General features: G+C 37.0%; 1 protein-coding gene across 10 annotated transcripts in view; it reads left to right on the plus strand.

Moving 5' to 3' along the window:
• Positions 1-27052, plus strand: part of LOC131156200 (probable protein phosphatase 2C 51) — a 138909-nt gene that overhangs the window by 59301 nt on the left and 52556 nt on the right. For 4 of the 10 annotated variants that reach the window (XM_058109701.1, XM_058109705.1, XM_058109706.1 and 1 more), the window contains 5 exons: positions 2666-2903; positions 8687-9193; positions 10683-10740; positions 13759-13846; positions 24779-24853. In XM_058109701.1, the coding sequence (XP_057965684.1) occupies positions 2666-2903; positions 8687-9193; positions 10683-10740; positions 13759-13846; positions 24779-24853 (966 nt within the window). Of the gene's footprint in view, positions 1-2665; positions 2904-8686; positions 9194-10682; positions 10741-13758; positions 13847-24778; positions 24854-25581; positions 25666-27052 lie in introns of those variants that run through there. The other 6 variants (XM_058109704.1, XM_058109708.1, XM_058109709.1 and 3 more) reach the window with 5 other exon arrangements.

Raw genomic sequence — 27052 nt, forward strand, 5'->3', positions numbered from 1 at the left:
AATACTGTCCCAGGTATCCACCAATTTCAGAGTGTTAGTAGACTCACCCACCAGAGCAGTATCTGAATCTGAGGCCAGAGGAGAGAAGTTGTGAGCTCCCTTGATGGCTTAAACAGAAGCAGACATTCTCCTGGGCCAAAGCCATGATCCATTTCTAATAATACTGCTAACCTTAGCCTCTATTGGAAGAAAAAGCTCCTCATGAATGTTAGAGCTGAATCTGTCATTAAGGGGACCAAAAGGATGCCAGTTATTACTAAACAGGAAGATGCTGTTGCCTTTGCCTTCTCTGAATCATGGTCTTAAATTTCCAATAAATTGTCGAAATTTCCCTTGAAATTTCCGGTTTCCATCACCCGTGAAATCAAAATGGCAATCGATTTCCATCTTGCATAATTTCCGTCGAAATCTCAATGACTCATCTGAAATTTATCGAAATGTCGAAATTTTAGCGAAACTTGTCGAATTTTAATTATACAATGAAATTCCCTAGGAATTCAAATGAGAGATTTAGGAGTGAAGTGAAATTTTTCTCTTAATCCATTTTATTATTTTTATCAAAACAAAAGATTATTACGAGTGCTTTTGAAATTATATGAAAAAAATAAACTTGCAGCAACATTTTATTTAACCATTCATGTCTAAATTTTCATTATTTGTATAATAAATAATATTTAAATGATTTATGAATTTTATTTGTATTAACTGAATATGTTTAATGTATATTATCTTACAAATATGTTTGATACACATACTATATTACAAATTTTCCACCTCATACACAACATAGGTCTATTTAAATTGTAATATGTTAGTCCTAAAACTTACATTATTATGTTTGTTAACAATTTTGAAAGATGCACAAAAAGTTCTATGCTTTACTACTGATTTCTGTTATTTTGTCAAATCAAAATCGAAATTGACATTGAAATCGAAATATTTGTACTTTGGAGCTTTGAAATTTGAGTCGAAATCGAAATTTAAGACCTTGCTCTGAATTTAATTAGCTATAGGCGATACTGCGTATACAAGAATTCTCTTCCAGGAGGTAGAACCAGAAGGAGGGGATTTGATGGCCTAGATACTCTATTTTTAAGCATATAAGCTTTAATTCAATGGACCTAAAGGTATGATGATGAAGAACAAATTAGCTTAGCAGATTCAATGCAAAAGCATCTTTGATGTCCTTAAGCAATTCTTCCCTTGTTAAAAGGCCTGCAAATCCTATGCCAAGCAATACTAGAGTTGGAAGAGTGCTCAAAATTATGTGAAAGAGAGGTTTTGAATCATTGCTCCAAAGCCTTAATAACAGTAGAAGGCAGAAGCAGAGCAGATCCCGGAAATATGAATTGACTGATGAATGGAATTAATAAGCGGTACTTTCCCAGCATAGGACAGGTTCTTGTTAACCCAACTATTCAGTCTGCTAGAGATTTTATCAACCAAGAGGCGGCATTCATTCTTCTTTACCCTCTTTCTCACTAGAGGAAGACCAGATACTTAACAGGAAGGGAACCAATAGACATGCCCAAAAGTTATCTGAGAAAAAAATTCCTCTGAGAAACCAGCTGAAAAAATAGTGGATTTCTGAGGATTAACTTGGAGCCCAGATAACAGATAGAAGATATCAGGAGCGAAATTGATACTATTTGCATTTTGAGGCCCCCATGAGACCATATAAGAAACAAAAATTAGTCAGACCAATTTTTTTACAGGTGCTATGAATAATGAAAATCCCTAATAGTAGAAGCTTGTTCAATTCTGGTTAAAACTGCATGCCCAATTACCAAAAGATGAGTGGAAATTGGATCCCCTTGCCAGAAAAACATTAAAAATCAGTGAGCAAGAAGCAGAAGAGATACACTCTTTAAGCCAAGAACAGAAAATTTGAGGAGTGTCATTAGCTTCAAGGACTTTAAAGAGGAAATCCCAGCTAACTGAATTAAAATACTTCTTGAGATGAACTTTAATGGCCAACCTAGGACTAGGAGGACCAGTATTAGTACGGTAATTGTGAAGGAGCTCCTGAGCAAGCAGCAAATTATCATGGATGAATCTCCCTGTAACAAAAGCTGAAGTCCATTAGCCATAAGCTTGGCAATGTACTTAAAAAGAACATTACAGCAAGCCACATGCCTATAATCAGGAGGAGAGGAAGGATTCAGACACTTCCAAAGGAACAAGCGTTAGTGCCATGGAATTAACTTGCTTAAGAAGCTTAGCATCTCTGAAGAAGGGAAGAATGGCATCCACAAAAGCAGCCTCAATAATATTCCAACTAACTTTATATAGAATCTAGCATTAAAGCATTTAGGGCAAGGAGCCTTATTTTCTGCAAATGATAAGACCACTCTCTCTCTCTCTCTCTCTCTCCTCTTATTATATAGTGGGAATCTTACGTGAAATTGCATGTACAGCATGAAGTGACAGAAGTATGCAGAGTTGATTTTATGCAAGTTTGCCTTGAAAATGTGTGTATTTTCAATTTTTAGATCCACATCATTTTAGTCAATAGTCGCATCATGTTATACTTTCACGTTTGTGAAATTATGATTGCAGATTGTCCTGAATGACTGTTGATTGTCCATAATTTGTGGAGTTGATACTATTGGTTATAATTTTTTAGAATAAACGTTCAGGATAACTTATCCCTATTGATCATCAGGTATATGCTAAAGAAAAGGTTTGATCGTGGATCATATGGTGAAGTTTGGCTGGCTTTCCATTGGAATTGTTCTCAAGGTCACAATGCTTCAAACTGGAGTTCTAAAAACAGAAATTTCTTGTTTAATACAAATAATCTCAAGTTTGATGACAAAAATTCACAATGGAAGTGGAACTTCTCTTCTCAGAATTGTCGAGCTGATCCTCTTGATAACTTGTTTGTTTTGAAGCGTATAATGGTATTTAGTTTGAGTAAATTTTCTTTGAATATTTATAGTTCAAGTCAAATCTGCTTTGCCGCTCCTTCTGTCTACTCTGCTTTTATTCTCAATTTTGTATGAATAAGTTTTGTTTTGAGCTTGAAATCGATATGACATTGTTTAACTTCATTGAAATTATTTGGATTGTTGAACCTATAAAATTTGAAGTGTGGAATGCAATTGTGATTCTCAAAAATATATTGGAATTGTGGTTATTGTATGTGTGTGAATATGAACTCAAGTTTCACAGTATTTATTATGGGTCCAGTCATCCTTGGATATTGGTTCCACCACGCAGTTGCAAATGTTTTCATAAATCTTGTGTGCACTTTTATTTTTGTTGCTTCAAGGTGCCCTGTTTGAATTTCTTTTGTGGCCTCTCCTTTTGTCATAGCCTTGTCTGTTTAGGTTTTTGAACTCCCCTTTCTGATTCTTTGCTTTATCAGCCATAACACTAAAATGGACAGTTTCAATTTTTATCTTTCTTCCCTAATCCTTTTTTTTTTTAGTTTGAATAATAATGAACTTTAAGAAGTATGAAATTGTGCAACTTCTTTGAAATTATTTGTTGAACTTCTAAAACTTTTAGTATGGAATACATTTGTGAAAATTTTAAAATATGCTGGAATTGTAGTTATTATATATCTGTGTGAATATGAACTCAAGTTTCACAGTATAAATTATTGGTCCAGTCATACTTGGATGTTGGTTCTTTGACCAGGCAGTATCAAGTGCTTTTGCAAATCTTGAGTGCATTTTTATTTTTGCTGCTTCAAGGTGCCTTGTTTAAATTTCTTCCTTGGCTTTTCCTTTGTCATGGCCCTGTCTGCTCACTTTTTTGAATTCCCGTCAGATTCTTAGCTTTAATCAGCTGTAACAATAAAGATCGATAATTTCAATTTTTATCTTTCTTCCCTAACCCCCCTTTTTTGTTTGAATAGTAATGGACTTTAAGAACTGAAGCTTAACCTTCAGAATTTATAGGCATGCTGTGTTATCACTTTGCCATTGTTCCAGTGGTTAGGTAATCATACATATAAGAAAAAATATTGTTGATAAAAATATATTTGCAATTACTAAATCCATTATCAATGGCCCACTTGAGGATCTCTCTCTCTCTCTCTCTCTCTCACACACACACACACACACACACACTGACATACTGTCCAGAGAAGAAACATAATGATTTTGGAACAGAAGAATGAAAGAAGTCAGTTGGAAAAAAACCCAGATCAGAGGCAAGTCCTTCGGTCCGAGAGTGGTGATGGTTGGGCGTGGTGACTTTGTATTCTTGTAGGGGTGAAATTATCATTTTATCAATGGATTAGGGTTTTGTCACTGGCTGCTTGTTGGTTTTCTAAGTGCCTTACTTCAGTTTTAATGCATTTAGAGAGATTTTATCATTAATTTTTTTTGGGAATCATTGGTATTGAGGGGTGCTTTGGTTGACCAGAAGTGGTAAGTTTTTGGAGATTAGGTGGAGTTTTAGGGTAAATGACTGTTCCATTTTTTGACATGTTTCTTTGGATGACTTACTGCGGGACTGGTTGCCTCTGCCTCATTATGTTGTTTTCTTTTTTTGTTGTATATTCTGTCCTCTGGTACAATACTTTATCAAAAAAGGAGAAAAAGAACAAATCTTCGTACTGGGGGGGAGGGGGGTTGGAGGGTTTCGTATGGATAGATTTTTGTGGTTGCGTTGAAATCAATTGCTGATCTAGTGAAAGGCAGGGTTTGCCTGCAGATGTTTGGTGTTTTTTCAGAGGAGAAGAAGCAGTCCTACCCAGAAAAAAAGAAAAAGTTGCAAAGGCACCAGTTACAAAAGATGGGGATTTTGTCTTTCTTGTGGTAATACGCTGTTGGCTCAGGGGATGAAGCAGGTTCTGGGAGTGGTTGATGGGTGGCAACTAGGTTTCTAGGATCACAGTTGTTGGGAGAAGATGGTTGCTTTGTCGTAGGCTTGAAGCTAAGGTATTTTGGAGTGGGCCAGGTAGTAGTATCTTTAATTCCTACGTGGTCCAACTGTTAAACCCTTTTACTGAGGCCCATGTTTTAAACGAGGAAAAGGTTCAGCAGAGTCCTTTTATAGCCCAGCACACTTCAGACACCATTACTAGTAGTGGAGTGGACCATTTAAGGATAAAAAAGGGAATTAATAATGGGCGGGCCCAAAAGCTAAATCTGGGAGCAGATGGTTCATCATGTCTTGCCAATAGGGTTGCTGCGCAGGTGAGGAGGAGGAGCTTTTGTAGTTCAGTTGCTTCTACTTCTCAGGCAGCAGCTCTCTCTCCAAAAGGAATGCTACTAACTCATTTGGAGGGTTCAAGTGGAGTTAGAGCCCAGCAATGTTCGGGAGAACAGAAACCTTCCAAGGCTGTCATATTTGGTTACTTTTCTGTTTTGGCTAACAATTCTGAGCGACATTCTGAAGAGGCAAGTGATTTTGTTGTGCAGGGGTCCTAAAATCATCTTTCAGAAGTTGGTGGTTGTGAACTTTAGTATGCAACTTGCAAGTCAGAATCCTAATGAGGAGTAGCTTATGAGATGTTAAAATGAACATATGTTGATGCAGAGTGGAGAACATTGAACTATATTGTGGGAAATAATGGTGGTGATGAGTCTCTGGATGCTAGAGAGAAAACTGATAGGGCTGAGTCTTTTAAAGTTTATACTTTTCTGGTGGTGATGCAAGAAGATGTTGAAGCAAGGAATTGTCTTGATGATATTCGAATTATTTTTGACTTGATGGTGAGTGAAATTTTAGAAATAAATATTGATGGTAGTTCTAGCATCGAGGAAACTTCAAATGTTATGAAGGCAGAATTAGATGAGAAGATTAACATGGAAGGTAGTCTAAAGAGGAAAAACAAATGGGGCAGTGAGTCTGATGATGAGAGTGATTGGTAATGAGTTTGCTTGTCATTATGGGAGCAAAATGGGTATATTTATTTTCCCTTTATTTAGTTGGTGATGTTCTCATGTGCCAGTGACTCCACCTGAAGGTTTAGGAGGGTGTTCATATTAATTTTTTAGAATGATATGGGTAAAGAGCAGCAAGTGAATGATCAGGTGGATGAAAGAAAAATCCTTCGATCTGCATTTGGACAAGGGCGAGGGGAGTTCATCTTTGCTCATGGTCAAAGACAATGCTGTTTGTAAAAGATGGGTAAGGTTATCGAAAGAGGCTGTATCATGGTTCATTGATGGATTGTCAGTTTTTGGTTGGATGTAGAGGGGTTTTGGGAGCTTTTGCGAAGGTATTACAAATTACTTGTTGTCAATCAGGTGAATGAAGGTGGGAAAGTTCCTGGAGTTAGGTTGGTATGGAAACACAAGATTTTCTGTGTTCATTCCTGGCAGCTCAAATGGTGACGGATGGTGAAGATTTGCAAGTGTTTTCTGTGAGCTAGCAAAGGAGCTACAGAAAATTTGGTTGGTGTAGTTGCAGATGGTCCTCCACACATCAGATTGTGGAGACAGGTTGTGCTGGAAGGCAAGATAGGTGAAGGCAAGGGTTGTGACTGTCCAGCTCTTTCTGGGGATCAAGGTATGGTGGTCAAAAGGGAAGAGATGTGCTGTAGGTGTGGTGGCGTGGTTCAGATGAACAAGGCTGGGCTTTCAAAGACCACAATCAGTCACCGCTAATCAGCTGGAACTGTCTGAGGAGGAGGCTAGGTCTCAGACAAAGAACACTGGACTTTCGAAGACAGCAATCATCTCTAATCAGTTGGAATTGCCTGAGAAGGAAGCTAGGGTTCCGATGGGGGACAGGGGATACGCTCTTCTCAGAGGTTGCTGGGGCTGCATTCAGGGGGGAAGATGCGAAGAGAAATGGGTCGGGAGGTATGTTTTAGTTTTGGACCTGGACCAACTAATGAAAAGAAGGGTATTTATTTATTTTTATATTAACTGGGCCATTTACTTGAGCAAGCCCAAGGCTTGGGTAAATATGAGCCTCCCTCATTCCTTCGGCTCCATATAGAAGGTTAGTGGCAAAAGTCAGGATGCTAGACTGGGAAATGGGGAATCTGATAAGTCAGTGCTGAATTCCGAGAATGGGAAGGACCAGATTTCAGTCCTTAGAGCTCAGGAATGAGCAGTGGAAGGAGGATGTTAGACTTCACACCCAGTTTCCAGCATTTCAAATTTCGAATCTGGCTGATCAAACTCTAGAACTTACCCAGAATATTAATAGTTTGGAGTTAGAATTAGACCGTCGTATTAAAAATGTAGCTAGCCTAGAAGAGAGTTCAATAAATGGGGAGGTAAGATGTAAAAAACCAGGAGCAGTTATGGGGGTGTTTGATTATATCTTGAGTCATTTTGACAGATTTGAGGGTAGTAGGTGTTTTCTCGTCAGAAGGCAGCTCATATGGGTGGCGAGATGAGGAAGGTGTTTGATAAAAAGAGAGAAAATTCTGGTGTGAAAGAGTGAAAGTTTTTAAGGAGAGGCTCTAGCGGAGAACTTAGGATAGTGGAAGATTCTCTTGCAGAGGAGGAGGTTGGGTGTAGCAATGGGGAAAGAAAAGAATGGAGGTAAAGAAAGGGATGTATTTTTCAGATTCAGGAAGTGATGATTTTAGTGAATCTGATTGTGGTGGGGGGGTTGTTGGATGAGATTTGAAAACATGGGTACATTTTTTATTCTTGCAATGAAGTAGGGGATTTATCTTATGTTCATTCTGCCCCGTTGGAAAGGTTTGGAGAGAGATTCTTTTTGAAATTGATGGTTTGGTCAACAATTTATAGCGTTGGGATGGAATCTTGCCAATTCTTGTGGAGGAAATTCCCAAGGACTTAGAAGCTCAAGATCTTTTGGATAAGTTGGATTTTAAAGTAGAATGATATTGGAGGAAATGAGGCTCCGCTTGGATGGTGGCAAAATATGTAAATTGAAGGGTCAAAGGGAATTAGAGAATTTAAAGAGCAAGGTAAATTATGATGAAAGGGTCTGAAAAGGGGTTTTCTTGGTTAATTTTGTCTAGTTTCATGGTGTGATCTTCAATTTTTTGTTTTTTGTTTTTTTTTTTTTTTTTTTTGTTTTCCTTTTTCTGTTTTTTTGGTGGGCTCCTTGTCTCTGCACATTTACCTTCATTTCTCCCTTAGTATACTTTCTTTTATTATTAAAAAAAATTGTTAGGCTCTCTTTTGTGTTTTTTTATTTGATTTGTTGTTATTTTTTGAGGACCTCTTGTCCTCTATTACTTTGTAATTCCTTTTTCTTCTATCTTAATAGATTTCATTTGTTTTTAAAAAAATTAATTGGTCCTTCTACAGGACACCTGGTGGACAAGAAATTAAATATTTCATGATCGATTACCTCCTAGCTCCCTCTATATGATAGAAACATCTCCTAGCTTTTCTTCTTTCCCCTCAAGTGAAATCTCAATCCTCCCCTCCTTCCTCTACTTTTTTTATTTGTGTTGTACAGACAGCTAATTTTGTGATTGCATCATCTCCTACAGCTTCATTTTGATTAGAGATGTTTCCAGTTTATTTATTCTGGAATACCCAAACAGTGGTCAGTCTCTTCCTGTTTTCATTTGCAGGAAGCTATAACTGGTTGTGAGGGATTCCTAGTTATTTTCTGTATTTCTTTGTTTCTTAATTTTGTGCTTCTTTCATCATATTGGGATATATGGGTGGGTTATGCTGCTATAAGGATTGTATTGTTGGTTAATCTTCTGTGATTCTGGTAGCTTAAAAATTCTGTTGTGTTATGAGCATTGTAGCATGAATAATTAATTTGTTATTGCTAACAGGTTGAGAGAGGGACAACTGTTTACTTGAGTGGTTTACGTGAGAAGCATTTTGGTGAAATTTTTTTAAATGCTTCGACAGTTCTTAGCGATTCGTTATTGGTTGGAACATCAAACTCTTTCTTGAACGGATCGGATTTGGATATATATGGTCTTATGGGAATGAAGAATTCTGGTGTCCAAGAGTTAGAAAACACCTGGAATTTTGAAAATGTATACCAAAACAGGAATAGATTGCATAGGCATGTGTACGAAGAAGGTTTGAACCATATTGCGAGATATGTAGAATCCTTTGAGTCTCAATCTAATGAAATATGGCTTGTGTTTCGTCATGAAGGAGTGTCTCTATCAAAGGTTATGTATACAGCAGAAGAAATAGAAAATGATGCTGATGAAGAAAGGGATGAAGGAATAAAGCATGTGCAGGTTTTGCATCCATCAAAGTGGTGGCACTGGTTGAAGACAACAGAGGCAGGCCAAGAGGAAATGCGCAATCTTATATGGCAGTTGGTATGTTTTGAGTATATTTTTCACGTTCAGTCTTACACCTGTGCACGTGTTAGAGTCTTCGGTAAATTTGGATCCTTTTCTTTTCATTATTCAATCTTGTGTGAATTGTTATATCGGTTTCTGAGTGATTCTTCAACTAATCTGCATTTCTTAGAAGTTGGGAATCCTTCTATTTGGTAACAGTAGTGTTTTATGTGTTGTTACTTTAGCTTACTTGTTTAATGCTGGATCCAAAGCATGATTTTTACAGCTTTCATGCATGCGATCTTTGTGCATGGAAGATACATATACCTTTTGTTGCATAAACAAGCGCCAGTAAAAAATTAAAGCTGAGCCCATGGTTTTAAATGACGACCGTGGTGTTACGTAACAGTTTTTTGGGTAATTGATACCATTACACCGCGAAATCGGTGGGAAGAAAAATCATGGCCGTAGCGGATGTTTTAGACCTCAACCGTTACGTAAAGGCTGCTACGGCCGTTACGTAACTGCTATAGGACTGTTAAGCCAAAAAATTATTTTATTTTTTTATTTTTTCATCTGACTTTTCCCCCCCTTTCATACGTGGCGAGAGGGGGAAAAAACTATAATCGGGATGATAGTGATACAAAATTTACTATTTTTTTTAAACACTCACAAGAGATGCATTAATTAAAAAATTGAAAATACTAACTTGCTAGGAAAGTATTTTATTTTGATAATATGAGTAATTTGATATTTGTGTTCTATATTTCTCAACTTCAACCTTGTTTCTTTTCTAGTTATTTTATATTTGTATTATTCATATGTCTTGTGTGTCTAATAGATTAATTGAGTGTATAATGTATTTTGTTTCATTAATTAATTTATCACACATAAGAATTTATCACACATAAGAATAATGAGAGGTATAAATATGCACACACATGTAATTTTTCTGTCAATGGTGGTTTAAAACAAATGTAAACTTCTTGCCCTTACCAAACAACTTAGTTGAGCTAAAGGATCCAAACTACACTAGAACTCTTTCTAAGAAGGGTTAAAAGTTCAAAACATGCAAGTACACTAATATGCACAAGGTTGTGTGTGCTTGAAAAAAATTCACGGCTGTTACACCCACTTCTCGTTATGTAACATCTGCTACTCCGACTTCCTGTTACCTTTACATTACGCTACCTGCTAACGCGATTTAAAACCATGGCTGAGCCGGTATTATTTAACAAGCCTAGTTTTCCTTTGACGTCATCCTCTGCTTGCATTAGTGTAACATGTATAGAATTTTAAATTAACTCGTTGCGAATCCTTTAGTTTTTATTAAACTCAAGGATCGATATTTTTGAAGGTTTTGTAAGTTCCTTTTTATGTAATCATATCAAGTTAGTCCATTTTTGCATTTTTGTTTCGGAGTTTTCATCTTTACCAAACTAGTCTAGTGTTTTTTTTCCCTATTGTTTTTCGTGTATATTCATGAATTTGATTGCCTAGGATGCTTTGTTTTTCTTTTGTGCAGTTGGTCGCACTCAAATCCTGTCATGATCGCAATATCACCCACAGGGATATAAAGCCTGGTGAGGTCATTTTTTTGTGATAAAGTTGATTATATATATATATATATATTAATAGTATCATTAACTAAGGATGCCAAGTGAGGCCTTGTCATGATTATAATCATTATCGTCTGGCATGTTAAAAAGGTATTTTGACTATTTTCAGTAGCCCTTGGTGAGTTCAATCTGCAGCTTGTGACTTTTTAACTGACCAAAAGTATGGATTGTAACATGCAATGTTTTAAAAGGCAAAGGCATAAGGCAAGGCATTTTATCCCTTAAGAGGCGAGGCGTAACCCTTAAGGCGTTGGGGCGTAAGCCTTTTGAGAATTTGTTTTTAAGGTAAAAATATGTTAGATAAATTATATATATATTTAAAATAAAGTAATAATCACAAATATTATGTAAAAAAGAAAAACTAGATATACTTATGCAAAACACATCTTGGCCATTCAAAAATTGATGACTTGGATACATGACATCAATCATGACAAGAGATAGTTATACATTACAAAGTTCAAACTATTTGCTTGATGTTAGATACAATTCTCAGTTATTCTGGAAAGGTTGAGGTTCAAGAGTTAAAGAAATAAACTCATATTATGACATTTCTTTATACAAACATGTAGTTAAAATTTTCTCACAAATTCTAACTTGAGAATCACACGCCCAAAATGCATAAGCCTCAACTAAAAAGGCACAAAAGGCTTTGTTTTTTGGTAAAAATGTGTAAGCCTTAGCATGTAATGCATTAAAATTTTTGAAATTTGGTATTTTAGATTGAGCCTCAAGGCATTTTAGGCATGCCTTGCCTTGAAGTGAGCCTCGATTAAGCCTTTTAAAACATTGGTAACATCTCAACAATACTAGTATGAGATTTTTTATGGTTACTGTTAGACAACCACTTCACCTAGAAACTTAAGTTGATAGGTTGTGGGCCAACAATGTATATCAAGATTTAACACTCTCCTACATGTGTAGCTCAACAACACGTGGAGAGATGAACACACGATAGATACACCTATTACAGTTTAGGAGACCTATGAATGATAGGGAGATGGTGGAATTGTCATTTTTGTTATCTTTATTGAGTGGGAGTAATCTTTCTTTGGGGAGGGACGTTCATTCTTGGTCTTTGGACTAGTTAGGTGTGTTTTTTTGCAAATCTTTTTTTGAATTATTGATTCGTTCCAACGAATCTTTTTTTTGAATTTTTGATTCGTTCCAACTCTTCTTTCTTGCTAATTGCTATACTCTACTATTTGGAAGGCTAAGATTCCCCATAAATAAAGGCTTTCGCTTGGTTGGTTCTTGGTTGCGCTTAATGAAATAAATACCAATAACTTGTTGCAAATTAGGAGACCTATGAAGGCTCTCTCTTCCAATGTATGTGTGCTTTGTTACAAGAATTTTGAGAAAACTTCTCACCTTTTGCAATGTGAATATGCTTCAAGTATTTGGAATATGCTACAAGTATTTGGCATATGCTTTTTAGCATTATGGGAGAAAGCTGGGTTTGTCTTCCCTCGGTGGAAGACTTTTTAGAAATATCCTTTGCAAGATTTGGTAGAAGAAAGGATAGGGTGACTTTATCGAAGTGTGGCTTTTTTCTCAATATTATGGGGTTTATGGATGGAACGTAATGCTCGGATAGTTTTTGGGAAAAAATTAAATCAAATGTTGGTTTGGGAAAAAATATAGTGTTTGGCCTCTTTTTGGTGTGTTGGGTATGGACTTTTTTAAAAGGCAAGCTTTCAGGAGTTGCAAAGAGATTAGAGGAACACGTTGACTGGATGGTTTTTTTTCTTGTCATTTTTTATGTTTTTTGTTTAGTCTTGGAGTGTCTTAATTTGTTTCAGGAGATTCCTCATTCTCCCTCTTGTAAATTCTCTTTCTATTAATGATATTTTCTTTTGTTATATGAAAAAAAAAAAAAAAATACTCCCATTATAGGGAATACAAAAGTTTTTTAAATACCACACAATAAATGCGGACAACGAAATTAGAACCCAAGACCTCCTAGTAGCCTGCTCTGATACCATGTTAGACAACTACTTTACCTAAAGGCTTAAGCTGTTAAGTTGTGGGTGAATAATGTATATCAAGCTTTAACAGTTACCAAAAAAGAAAACCTATCCTTTTATGAGATTTTGTAGAGTTATATATATTTTTATACATAGATACATATACGTATATTTATATATATACATATATGTATATATGTGTGTATATATATATATGTATGTATACATGTACATATGTATATATATATATATATATATGTATCTGCATATACATATATGTATATATATATATATATGTATACACACACACACACACACACACACATATATATATATTTACATATACACAAAAGGGCAGCCCGGTGCACAAAGCTCCCGCGTATGTGGGGTTTAGGGAAGGGGCAGATCACAATGGGTCTATAGTACGCAGCCTTACCTTGCATTTTTGTAAGAGGCTGTTTCCACGCCTTGAACTCATGACCTCCAGGTCACACGCACACATAGATATATATAAATATATATATATATATATATATACATACACATATTTTATGTATATTTATATATATACACATACATAATAATTATAATAATAATAATAATAATAATAATAACCTATCTTCTAGGAGATTTGGAAATGGTATAGTATAAAAAAAAAAAAAAAGCCTTGAATATAAGCAGGTTTGCAAATTTTAATTTAGCTGCACAAACATGCCAATTTGGACTAACAAGAAACAATATGAGCATTGTAGATTATTTGCAGTATCAGCTACAGAAGCTCATTCAACTTATCACCACTGTTTCTCAAAGATTTCCCTGAGGGCACTACATCTTCTGTCCTTCCTGTCTCATAGGAGCATTGTTTATTGTTGTAGAATTTCCAATAATTTTATTTGTAATTCCTTTTCAGTCAAGGGTTATGATTGGCTGATTATGTTTCTTTGCCACCATATGGAATTATTTTTCTTTTGGGAAAGATGCTAACATAATTTGCTTTTATACTTTTTCTTGGAAGAGAACATGGTGATTTGCTTTGAAGATCCAGAAACTCGGAGATGCTTGAAAGGAAGCCCAAGTGGAGAGAAGAAATACAACACCAAAATGTACTTTAAAATATATCTATCTGTTGAGTGTTTGGCTTCCATTTTAATTCTGTGTTGAAGTATTTTTCCTAATATTGTGAACTTCATTCACTGAATTATAAAATATTCTGCATATCTGTGTCTTAGGACTGCTTATCTTTTTTTTTTTTTTTTTATGTTTTTCTTTTGATTTATTAGAAAAATAAAATATATTAACAGGGCATCAAGGGGATGCCAATCCGTTGTACAAAACATCAACCACTCTGTAGAGTGTCGCAAACATCAAGGATTACAAAATGATCATTGACGAGTTTCCTACTAAGGCAGCTGGAGACGACAGTAATCCAGGGTTTTGCAGGTCTGAAGTGAAGTAGATGAATCTTTGAAGGCTCTCTTATTTCTTTCTTTCCAAGTCCACCAAAAGATGGCTAGTGGGATGAGGTTCAAGGCCTTTCGCTTCTCCTTTGTGGCTCTGATGTCTTTCCAAGCCTAAATCTCCCTCCAACTGAATTTGCTGTAACCCACTGATGTCCAGCCAAGGAAAGAGCCAAATTCCAGGGGCAGTGGAGAAGAATGTGGTTTGACTGATTCTGCATCAGCCATACATAGAAAAGACCAATTTGTGACTATGCGCCCTCTTTTATGCAAATTTTCGAGGGTTAAAATATTTCCATGTACAGACTCCCAAGCAAAAAAGACAACCTTTGAAGGGGGTATTGCATTCCAAATGTGAATCCAAGGGGAATTATTGCAATTTGTTCCCAACGGTGAGAGCTTCTTATAAAAAGGTTTAATAGAGAAATGCCATTTTTGTCCAAAGCCCATTTCGGCTCATTGGGAATGTTTTGGTGACAGAATTTGTATGGAAATCTGTAGAATTCAGAGAGTATGTGAAGTTCCCAATATGCCTCATTCCTTGTAAAAGGAATGTCCTAGAAAATTCCCTGATCAGTGATTTGGAGATGATGATTGATAAAGGCATTTCTATCACAAGCCAAGGTATAGATGGATGGAAATGCAGCTCTAAGATTACGGTTCTCACACCACACATTATGCCAAAAGCAAACATTGGTTCCATTCCCCATTTGAAATGTTACAAATTGAAAAAATCATCCCATCCTTTCTTGATGAATTTCCATACACCCACTCCATAGGGACCTCTTCTAATATGTGTTGTTCAATCATTGTGCTCAAGCCCATATTTAGAAACAATAATATTGCACCAAAGGTGGTCTTTCTCCTTCATGAACCTCCATCACCACTTCCCAAGGAGGGCTTTATTGAAAGTGAGGAGGTATTTCAACCCCAAACATCCTAAACAACTGGGTTGTTTGACCACTCCCCATCTAACAAGGTGATATTTAAACTCCTTCCCTAAGCTTCCCCAAAGAAATCTTCTTTGAATTCCCTCCAATCTCCTAACGATTGAGGTTAATAAGGGAAGGAAAGATATGAGGTAAATTGGAAGATTTGTCAAAGTGCTCTTGATAAGAGTGAGTCTGCCTCCTTTTGATAAGAAATTTATTTTCCATCCTGCGAATCACTTTTCAAACCTTTCAATAATAGGGTCTTTGACTCCTTTATCATTCTTGGTTTTGAACTAACAAGAGCTTGAGAAGGAGTTTGTGGATTTGTCCAACAATTCCACAACACTAGGCCTCCACAAGACTAGTATACCCCTGAGCTACCTACTGCTCCAAGAGATATCCAATCACAGGAATTTTGGCTTCAGAGCTCATTGATCAAGAGCTGCTCCATTGTCTCCACCTTAGTTTCTTGCAAGCACACTGCATCACCCCTCCAATCCTTAAGAAAGGGCTTGATAACGCTCCTCTTGGCTTTGTCGTTAAGACCCCTCACGTTCTAGGAATTGATCTTTCGTAACATGGTTTAACACAAAGGCTCTGGTTGCTACCAGCTTCTTCCATTTTTGAGCATTCTCCTGTTTTTCAATAGTTCACTATACATTCCAAGTGCTTTAATTCCCTAGTGGTATCCAACTTGCAAGATTTTTGTGATTGCTTCCCATTTCATGTTTTCTCTTTCTCTCAATATCCTCAAACAATTGTAAGGCTCTATCCTCAAACCCTTCGAAGGGCACGGCTATGGTTTTGCTTACTGATTTCAGCTTCCGAAGGACCCAAATAGATACCTGATTCTTGAATTGAGCGCTGTTTGAGTCCAAGTCATTCAAAGTTTCAAAATTAGGCTTATCAACCAAGTCTTCAAAGTTGGGATTGGCACCCAAAGTGTCAAAGCCAATACAAGGGCTGGGACAAGGGCTAGTCCTCCAGTATCATTTGGAGAATTTAGGGGGTTCCTACTACAAAACTATTTCCTTTTGAGTTGTAGCCGCTTGTGAGGGGAGGTCCTGTAGGGGAACTGCCTTCCCAAAGTTAACTAGCTTTTTGGCAGCTTCAAAAGGACCAACATGTAGCTTAAAGGGAGAAAAAAAGTTAGGATAGGACTTTTAGCAGTTAGGTGGGATTGAAGGCTGAAAAATTCCCCTTATTTGTAGCTCCTAGGCCCAAGTTAAGGTCCACATTGACATCCTCAAATGAGATGAAGGCTTTAGGATTGTTGTTATCAAGCTTGAGGAAATCCAAAGAGCCACCTACAACACTGCTCTTCTCCCCCTCAACACTCTCAAAGGATCGTATGCCCTTACTTGTCTTCCCCACCGCATGTGGGTTGGGTGACAAGCCACCACTTAGTAATAGACTCAAAAAAAAAAAAAAAAAAACCAAAAAAAAGTGCAGCCTGGTGCACAAAGCTCCTGCGTATGTGAAGTCTGGGGAAGGGTAGGACCACAATGGGTCTATAGGATGTAGCCTTACCTTGCATTTTTGTAAGAGGCTGTTTCCATGCCTCGAACCCATGACCTCCGGGTCACGTAGCGACAACCTTACCATTGCGCTTAAGCTCCCACAATTAGGGTCAAAGGCTTGTCACAATTAGGGCAATAGACAAGGGAGCTGATCTATTGAGAATTGGATTCAAATTCATTGGGGAGGCTGTTGGCTTCTTCTCCACCTGTTAAGTGACAGAAGATGTTGAGCTTTTCTTTGTGGGAGAAAAAATAAGCGCCCTAGCTCGGCTACTGAGGAGGAGATCTTCATCCATTCCTTGGATTCAAACCCCTCTGAAAATGCAAGGGTTCTCCAACCACTATTGTTGGTCTCCGTAAGGGCAAGGTAGTTCCCAAACTTTTTGAGTTCAGCTTCAAAGTGAGGGTTCTATTCTTGTTCCTTGTTTGAAAAAACCAATACTTTGTCTAGGGTGCAGTTTTTTTCAGAGCCCAGAATTCTTCCCAAGACTCAAGAAGCCATATGAATTCAGCTAGCTTAAGGAAGATGGAGATCCATCTTCTTTTGCAGTATTCTGTGATTTTGAGTAAATTGGAACTTCCCCCTTCTAAGACTAGGTCGAAAGGACTCTTTCGATCACTACAATGTGCTTCCCATCCCTTGACATTGCATCAAGATAGGTAGCAAATAGAGAACCAAGCCAGGGAAGCTAGTGAACTAGGAGAGAACTTGCAAGACTAGGGAGTAAGGAGAAGCTGGCAAATAGTCACAAAGTTGACCAGTGGGAAACAAGTGAGTGCCAAAAACCAAAGAGAAAGGTCGAAGAAGAAGGCCCAGAATGAGATGAATAGAGGACTGCTTGAACTAGGGCTTGAGGGAGGGAGATGACTGCTCGAGCGTGAAGGGAATGGTGGTCGAATAGAGGCCAGAATAAGACGAATAGAGGGCTGCTTGAACTAGGGCTTGTGGGAGGGAGAAGACTGCTCAAGCGTGAGGGGAGTCATAGTCGAATTAGACAAGCAAGAGAGGAGTCGAGGTTGAGTGAGAAGGGAGAATAAGGGGAGTCCAAACCAAGTGAGAGAGGAGTTGGGGCGCGCAATCGAGGAGTCGAGGTTGAAAGGGTTCTCCAGTTCAGGATCAAGCACAAGCAGAGAACCTCCATTGTTAACAGTGAAGGGAGATGACAGAGTGAAGCAAGAAGGGTAGTTGGCAAGGGAGTTTGACTTTGAGCAGCATCGCAAGCATCATTATAGATAGCGTAAGGACAAAAGGAGCACTAAAATACTTCCCTTCACAATAAAGCTTCAGCTTCAGAGTCATTTGGTAATTGGTATGAACAACATTTTTATATATTCCTGAAAACATAGCACCTCTTCAATACACTTAAACCAACTGAGAAAGAGGTGGCTTATTGACTTCATTTCCTTCTATTGCCCTTGTTTTGTGATATTTCTTGGGTTCGTTTGCATCTAGGCCAATAATTGTTCTTAATGTGAGCCCTAACCCCATTATTCTTCATAAGGTTTGATTTATCACAAATTTGTGTTGCTTGATCTTGCATATTCCTTCATCTAAATTTAATCAAACAAGCTTTTGAATTATTTTATTTGCAAAATATAATGTCAAGAAGTGGTTGCTTAGTTTTTCCTTATAGGAGTGTTATCTTCCCCATATAGCATGCGACTTTTTTATTTTTGGGTTTTTTTCAAGCTGTGGATTAGTTTACGTTAATCTTGGCTGAAACTTGCTTACTGTTAAGATTTGATTAAAATGAATGACCTAACTTGAAGATAGGTCTCTTCCTCTATTTATAATACAAATTAAATACATTATAATGACAATAATACCTTTACTAACTCTCACGAAACATACTAACATAATAATAATAATACTAAAAGACATATGTAACCTCTAACACCCCCCCCTCAAGTTGGAGCATAAATGTTATATGCTCCCAGCTTCTTACAAATGAATTTAACAAAAGCACCCCTCAAGGCTTTGGTAAACGAACTAGCAAGTTGCATGTCTGACAGTTGTAATGAGCTTCTGCGCAAGTTTCTCTCAAACAAAGTAGCAATCAACTTCAATGTGCTTGGTCCACTCATGAAGACTGAGTTGGGGGCAATATGAAGAGCAGCTTGATCATCACACATTAACTTCATAGGTTGACAATGTTGAAAGCCCAATTCTTCCAACATTTTCTTCAACCAAACAAGTTCACAAGCAGTGTGAGCTATAACTCTATATTCCGATTCAACACTTGACCTAGCCACCATAGTTTGTTTCTTACACTTCCAAGAAACCAAATTACCACCAACCAAGATACAGTACTCGGTGGTGGATCTTCGATCAGAAGGTGATCAAGTCCATTCTACATTTGTATATCCATGGATATATAAGTGTGACCGTGATCACGATATAAAAGACCTCTCCCAGGTGCGCCTTTGGGATATCTAAAGGTGGGAATTACTGCATCCCAATGACTTGTCCTTGGAGAATCTAGAAATTGACTTAACACTTGTTGCAAAAGATATATCTGGTCGAGTAACTATGAGATAATTCAAATTTCCAACAAGTCTCCGGTATTGTCCAGGATTAGGTAGCAAATCACTCATATCCAACATTAACTTGCTGTTAGGATCCATGGGTGTATCAACCGGTTTAGATCCCAACAAGCTAGTTTGATTGAATATATCAAGAACATACTTCCTCTGTGACAAAACAGTTTTGATATGAGATCCAAATACTTTTATACCCAAGAAGTATTTCAAAGAACTAGAATCTTTGGTCTGAAACTTAGCCTGTAGAAAAAGTTTGAGACTCTAAATAACTTTATCACGATCACCTCCAATAACAATATCATCTACATAAACAACAAGGATCCTACGTGGTGAAGTATGACTATAAAACATAGAATGATCCATAGCCCACCATCTAAGACCAAACTCAAGTACTACATGACTGAAACAACCAAACCATGCTCTGGGAAACTATTTTAAACCATATAGAGCCTTCTTTAGCCAACAAACTAAGCCTACTCCCCTTGAGCAACAAACCTAGGTGGTTCCTCCATATAAACCTCCTCAAGGTCACCATGCAAGAAGGCATTTTCACATCTAGATGAAGCAAAGGCTAGCGACTAGTAGCCAGGGAGATGAACAGAAGTATTGATGTAATTTTGGTAACCCAAAAAAAGGAATTAGAATAATCCAGACTATACACTTGAGTGTAACCCTTAGCAACAAGACGGTCCTTTAGACAAGCCAAAAAACCATCAGGGTTGACATTCATAGTGTAAAACCAAAGACAACCAAACACAGACTTGTCAGGAGGAAGAGGTACCAAGTCCCAAGTACCATTGTTTTGTAAAGCATTCATCTCTTCAGCCATATCATCTCTCCACCCAGAATGGGCTAAGGCTTCCGCAGCAAATTTAGGAAGGGTAGTAGATGACAGAGCAGTGACAAAACAATAATATTAGGGTGATAAGGAGTCATAAGAAACATAGTTGGAAATGGGGTGTTGAGTACATGTGCGTTTACCTTTTCGAACAAAAATAGGAGGATCAACATCATTAGAAGTATGATCATCAAACAAGGAAACCAAAGGCGAGGTAGTGGAAGCTAGAGAGGATTCTCTTCCTTGGAGCTAACATCGTGAATACACTTGCAAATTAGGATGATTGATGAACAATACCAAGTTGAGTCATATAAGTAGTGAATTGTGCACTGAAAACTCTTTAGCATTATCACTTTGAAATATTTGAACTGGAAAACCAAATTAAGTCTTTATTTCAAAAGATAAGGCACAAAAAGCATGAAATAACTTAGAACAATCTTTTATTAAATTTAACCAAGTCATTCTTGAATAATCATCCACAAAGGTTAGAAAGTACTGAAAATCCAACTTGTACACAACCCTACTAGGACCCTAGACATTTGAATGAAGTAACATAAAAGGGCTTGCAACCATTTTATTGACTCGGGAAGTGAAAGAAACATGATGGTGCTTTCCCAATTGACAAGACTTGTAATCGAGACTAAACACAAAACTCAAACTAGGAACAAGACATTTTTACTTTTCCAATGAAGGATGATCCAGATGACAATCAATTTGGAAAGGTGTGGCAGCAGCAATGCAGGCGGTTGACAGAGATAGTGGCTCAAAGTGATAGAGTCCACCAACTTCATGCCATCTGCCAATCGTCTTCCTTGTCTTTAAATATCGAATAACCACAAAATCAGGGAAGATGTCATTGAGCAGCTCATGAATTTAGTAATTTTGCTGACGGACATAAGATTGAAAGGAAATTTGGTTATATGTAAAGCCAAAGGAAGAGAAATAGAAGAAGTGGGATTTACAATTCCAATTCCCTTGATTGCAGTATTGGATCCATTAGCAAGAGTAACATGGGGTAAATTTCCAGGATATTGAAGAACGGAGAAAAAGCTAGGTATACCTGTGGTATGATCAATGGTAGCAGAGTCTATGACCTAAGGGACTAGGACGAGAAGTTCTATATGACATACTATGCGATTACCTGTTTAGGCAAGAGATGCAATGGGAAGAGAAGCTTGTTGTGACGCTTGATGCTACTAGAACTTGGAATACTCTTCCTTTGACATAGATACAATACGTTGCCCCCCACTCGATCCCAAAGGTGAGGAGTCAGTGGTGGCTGTATTGGCTGCCCCCAAAGGTGTGAAGTTAGTGGTAGCTGCATTTGCAACACATGAAGGTCTACCATGAAGATCTTAACACTGCTCAATAGTATGATTATTCCATCCACAATGAGTGCACTTGCATGGAGTCCTTTGCTTCATTCGTCTCTACGACTACGACCACTTGAACCACTGTGATAACTTTTGCGGTTGTTTGGTAGAGAACTAGAATCACCTTGTGTAGCAAAGGCTGTCCTCTCAGAGCCAAATGCAAGAGCATGAGAATGCATGCTAAAGGAAGCACGGAGGACATGAGAATAAACATCGGCAAATGATGATAGCTCAGCACTATTGAGTAATTGGGATCAAACTGCCTCAAACTTAGGTCTCAAGATTGCTAGAGCATGAAGAGCTGTCATCTGCACCCTTTGCTTCTGCATCTCATGAACGTCGACGGTTATAGGTTGCACGATGTCAAGCTCCTCATGAATACTCTTCATCTCTCCAAAATAGTATGCAATACTCCTATCTCCTTGTTGTAATTGAAAGTACTACTAGGAAGCCTGGGATAAATCATACATACGTGTAATGTTACGGGAGTGTAGAAGTTTGACATAATCCCAAACCTCCTTGGACGTATCTAGATGCATGCACATCCGTGCAATTTGTGGCTCTATCGAATTCCATAAAAGGGAAACAATCAAGGCATCTTCTTGAACCTAAACGTCTTTTCTCTGCTCATCATAAGAATCAGATTGGAGCAAGTGGTTAGATTTCCCTAATCCTGCTAAATAAATCCTAACAGCTTTGGACCATTGAACATAGTTCTTTCAATTCTACTTTTGAGTTGTTATTTGTGGTAGCGATGTAGGAAACAAATTTTTGGGATTCGTAGATTCCATCCTAACACTCAAAAATTAGCAACGACACTAAAAACAAGAAGACGGATGTAACACTGCCACAACCTCACAAATGAACATACGAATGCTGCCACGGAGCCAAAAAACTCACAAGGAATCCTTCACAAACCTTGAACAGAAATTAACTGAATACCGCGAGTGCATGGTCGAAAAAGGTTGAATTTTTTAGCAAAAAGGCTGGCCTAACTACTTGATAAAATAGTCTAAAGAAGGAATTAGAGCATGGTAGAGGGGAAAGAAAAAAGAAAAAAGTGGTTGGAACTTCACTCACGCGTTGGCGCATGGGGTTGGCCTTGTTGGCATTTGGCTGGTGTGTGGGGTGTCCTCTGGCGATGGGGTTTTGTGAGGTGGGTCATAGGAGTGGTTTGTTTATGGGTGTATGGTTCGTTTATTGAAATAATATGGGATGGAGGTGGATCTAGGAAGGATGGTTGCGGGAATGGTGTTTTCTGGCTACAACTGAGGGGAATAGGGTTTAGGTTGGATCACGCTCCAATACCATGTTAAGAATTGATTTAAATGAATGACCTAATTTGAAGATAGATCTTTTCCTCTATTTATAATAGAAATGAAATACATTCTAATGACAAAAATACCCTTACTAACTCTCACTAATTGACATACTAACAAGAATAATAATAATACTAAAAGACTTATATAACCTCTTAACACTTACATATTTTTAAAGTTGAGAAGAGCCAAATAAATATGGCATCACATTTCTCTGGAGGTTTGCTAATAATTTGAATTGAGGGGGGGAGAGACTAATGATCTTTATTGTGTTGTTTAATCTTCTTGATTCTTGTCAGATTTTTGTGGATAGTGATGGAAGATGACGACCTTTGGATTCTTTTGGGAATTTCTCTTTTGAATTTTTTCTTACATTTTATTTATTTGGAAAGCTAGAATCTTTTAAAAATCAAAGGAACTTACTTGGAATACACGTCTTCCGTGATTTGTTATGGAGTTAGCCAAATAAAGAACTTTCTCCATATTTGTAAGTGTTATGTTGGTGCAGTAGAGAGACCAGCTCATGTTTGTTCTTGCCCTATACTTTTTGTTGGTGTATTTGGAATAAGTTTTGGTGAACAATAGGTTTGTCCATGATTGTTGGAGAGTTTGTGTCTACATTATTCTGGGGCTTTGGCATTGCAGAGGAGAGGAAGGCTCATTGGGTATATATTTTTTGCAGTGATTGGGTGCATTTGGCTGGAGCGCACTGCTTGAAATTTTTAGCATTCCACTAGTACTACTTTTTCATGGAGTACAGTGGTCTTCATTTTGCTTTAGCGCTCTGATTTTCTTAGAGGAGTTTTTCTGATTGACATGTAGAGAGAATGTTATCATTAGCTGCTTTGCTTTCTTGTACTTTCCATTTTGTCTTCTTGATTTTCTTTGTTTAGTGGAGGATGCCTTGTCCACCTCTTTGTACCTTTCTTCTCTTTCTTATCTTACATAATCCTTTTTTTTTTTTTTTTTAATAAAAAAATCAAAATAAATTATTTGTTTAGTGGAGGATGCCTTATCCTCTCCTTGTACGTTCTCTTTCTTAGTTTACCTAATTTTTTTGTTTAACTTCGAAGGTCTAGCTATCTTTTCATTGTTATTATTGCAGATCTTCTTCCAACTCTGGCTCTAATCCAAGTTGCAGATGCAGGACATTTGATTTCTAATCTTTATTGTGATAATAGTAAACCAAACAAGTTGAAAAACCCAATACAGCTTGCATTTGCACACAGTATGGCATTGCTCTCTGCAGGAGTATGGGTCATCATTGGCTTGATAAAATTATTATTCACATGTTTTTCATGGTACTTTTGTGTTTCATTATTGATTTTTGTTTTTTGTTGTTTTCTTTTCTTTTGTTTTTTGTTTTGTTTTTGTTTCCCGAGGTGGGGGTGTGTGTGTGGTTGCATTTGTGGTCGGTGGGGGTTTACGATCATGTCTCTCTGGACCTTATTTTGTTACGTCTGATATCATTTTGCAGTGGTTAGGAGTTTTTCCATAATACCCTTAACAGTAATTTTAGAGTTAGTCTTGATGCCATTTTGTTTTAATGTTCTGGTGCAATTCATTACTTTTCATCCCATGCTCATTCATTATGGCCTTTGTTATTATATGACAATATTTTTCTTACTATTGTTTGAGCACTACACAATTGCAAATGTAATGACTTTATTCATTCATTTATTTGTTTGTTTTTGCATTACTTGCAAAATTCTACATATGCTGTTCCTGCATTGGGCTCTTCTTGTATTGACCCCTTTTTAATTTTTTTTTGTTATTCTTCTTTCTTAAATCAACATTGAACAGTTTCTGAATGTGGTCTTGAATTTTTCTCTTTGCAGCAACTTTATTGTCTGTGCTTCCCTTTTTATTTGTTATGTTGGGTTTTTCATATTCTTTTAAACATTATACTGCTATTTAAAAAATATGTTCTTAAATATTATAAATTTATTTGCATAATGCTTGTCCTATGAACACATTTGTCAGAACACTGGTTTTTTTTTTATTTTTATAAATATTATGCAACAATTTTTAAAGCTATTTTCATGGATGGTTTAGGCGCATTATTGACTTTGGCAGTGCAATTGATGAATACACTGTGAAGCAATTGTATGGATCAATTGGGCCTTCTAGGTACATCTTTTCCTTGTGTCATATATTATCCTTTTGCTGCCTTTTGAGTTTCTGTATCATAAAAAATGTTTTTGAATTGATGTTAAGTTTTGTCCAGAGTATGGTGTCTCAAAGGCTTAGTCCTTAATAAGTACAAGTGGCTTATTATTGTATGACATTACTCAACCAGACTAATTAAGGACATGAATCTTTGATGATTATTGATTTAATGCAGGTCATTCCACCAAGTTGTTTTCCTCTCAGATAATGAACAGAAGTAGTTCCCTTTATATTTTAATTTAAAAGGACCATTTTTTTAAGCCTGTAGGATCATAAAAACATTCTGAAGTAGTATGTAAGTGGACACTTGGGAGCATGGATTTCGGGCCTTGCATGGATTTGCGTGGATTTGGGAAAAAGTTAATAAAATTTTGTACCATGTTTTATCTAAATCGAAACCCTGAAATCTGTGCTCCCAAATGCAGGGTTAGGGTATAGTCTAGTTCTTTTCCCCCTCTTATTATATCTTCTTGCATGATAAAAAATGAAATAAAAAATAGCATATTTAATCTGGTTTGTATCTTTTAGATTCTAAGATATTGTTAAGACAAAAATATTTGTTTAATTTTGGTTTCTAAAATTAAACTTTCTTAATCTTAAAGCATTGTAAGGTATAAAAGAATCCTATGTGTTAATTTTATTTAGAGTTCAGAATTGGAATTGAAATTGTGTTGAACATTGTTGTAAAGTTAGAGATGGAGGAGAGGAAGAAAAGAAGAAGAAAGCAAGAGAAAGGAGGCAGCAGTTTCCTGGAGTTTTACATGCAGATCCAGGTCTGCGCTCTCATATATTATTAATAATAATAGTCTTAAGGACAAAAATACCCCTATTCACACAACCTAATTGCTGAAGACATCGGCTTTGTGAAAACATCACCTAACTAATCCACATAATTCACAAAAGGAGTCCTCATTACCTTCTTCAACACAACATCCTTCACAAAATGACAGTTAACTTCAATTTGCTTTGTCCTCTCATGAAATTCTTGATTGCTATGGCAGCTTGATTATCAAAAAACAAATTGATTGTCTTTGTTAACAAAACCCCATCTCTAACATTCAAGCCTTCAACAAAAGGTAAACTCACAGTTTGAGTCATAACTCAGTATTGCTTCAGCACTAGATTTTACTAGTGTAGTTCGTTTCTTGCTATGCTAGGTAACAAGATTACCTCCCATGTATGTACATTGTCCAGCGGTAGACATTGAATCATCAATAGAACCAGCCGGATCAACATCAGTGTATCCCATGATCTCACTGTTTTTATCACATTCATATATCAAACCTTACTTAACAGAGCCTTTGAGATATTGCATAAACCTACAAACAACATCCCAATGTGGGTGTTTGGGATTTTCCATAAATTGACTCACCACCCCACTGCAAAAGATATGTCAGGTTTAGTGACAATCAAGTAGATCAACTTGCCAACCAACGACCTATATTGATGTTTGTCTTCGAAGTCCTGTCCAACATCCCTAGACAGCTTAATGTTAGGATTCATAGGAGTATCAATTGGTTTAGCTCCCAACAAGCCAATCTCACTTAGCAAACCATGATATATGCTTGCTAAGATTTTTTTTTTTTACAATCTCAATACCACGAACCCCAAGTCCTTGGCTTCAAGTGTGCTCTGTGATCGTTGAATACCCTTAAAATTGGAAGGGAAGTTTTATAGGACAGCTATAAGACCAGCTATGCTATATGGATCGAAATGTTGGGCGACGAAGAAACATAATATCCAAAAAGTAAAAGTTTCCGAGATGAGAATGCTTAGATGGATGAGTGGTATAACATTGAAAGATAAATTAAGGAATGAACATATTCATGGTAAGTTAGATGTAACTCCTATAAAAGATAAGATAAGGAATGGATGACTCAGATGGTATGGACACTTGCAACGTAGGCCACATAGTGCACTTGTGAGGAAGAGTGACTTAGTTACTGTGGGGGGGCAGTAGAAGGGGTAGGGGTAGACCTAAAATAATTTGGGAGAAGATAATGAGTAAGGATTTAATATCCTTGAATCCATCAAAAGAAATGGTCCATGATCGCATAAATTGGCGGAAAAGGATTCATATAGCCGACCCCACCTAGTGGGACTAAGGCTTGGTTTTGTTGTTGTTGTTGTACAGACAAAGATCAAATGATCAAAATAGCA

The sequence above is a fragment of the Malania oleifera genome, chromosome 5, assembly GCF_029873635.1.
Source record: "Malania oleifera isolate guangnan ecotype guangnan chromosome 5, ASM2987363v1, whole genome shotgun sequence".
Taxonomy (NCBI): domain Eukaryota; kingdom Viridiplantae; phylum Streptophyta; class Magnoliopsida; order Santalales; family Ximeniaceae; genus Malania; species Malania oleifera.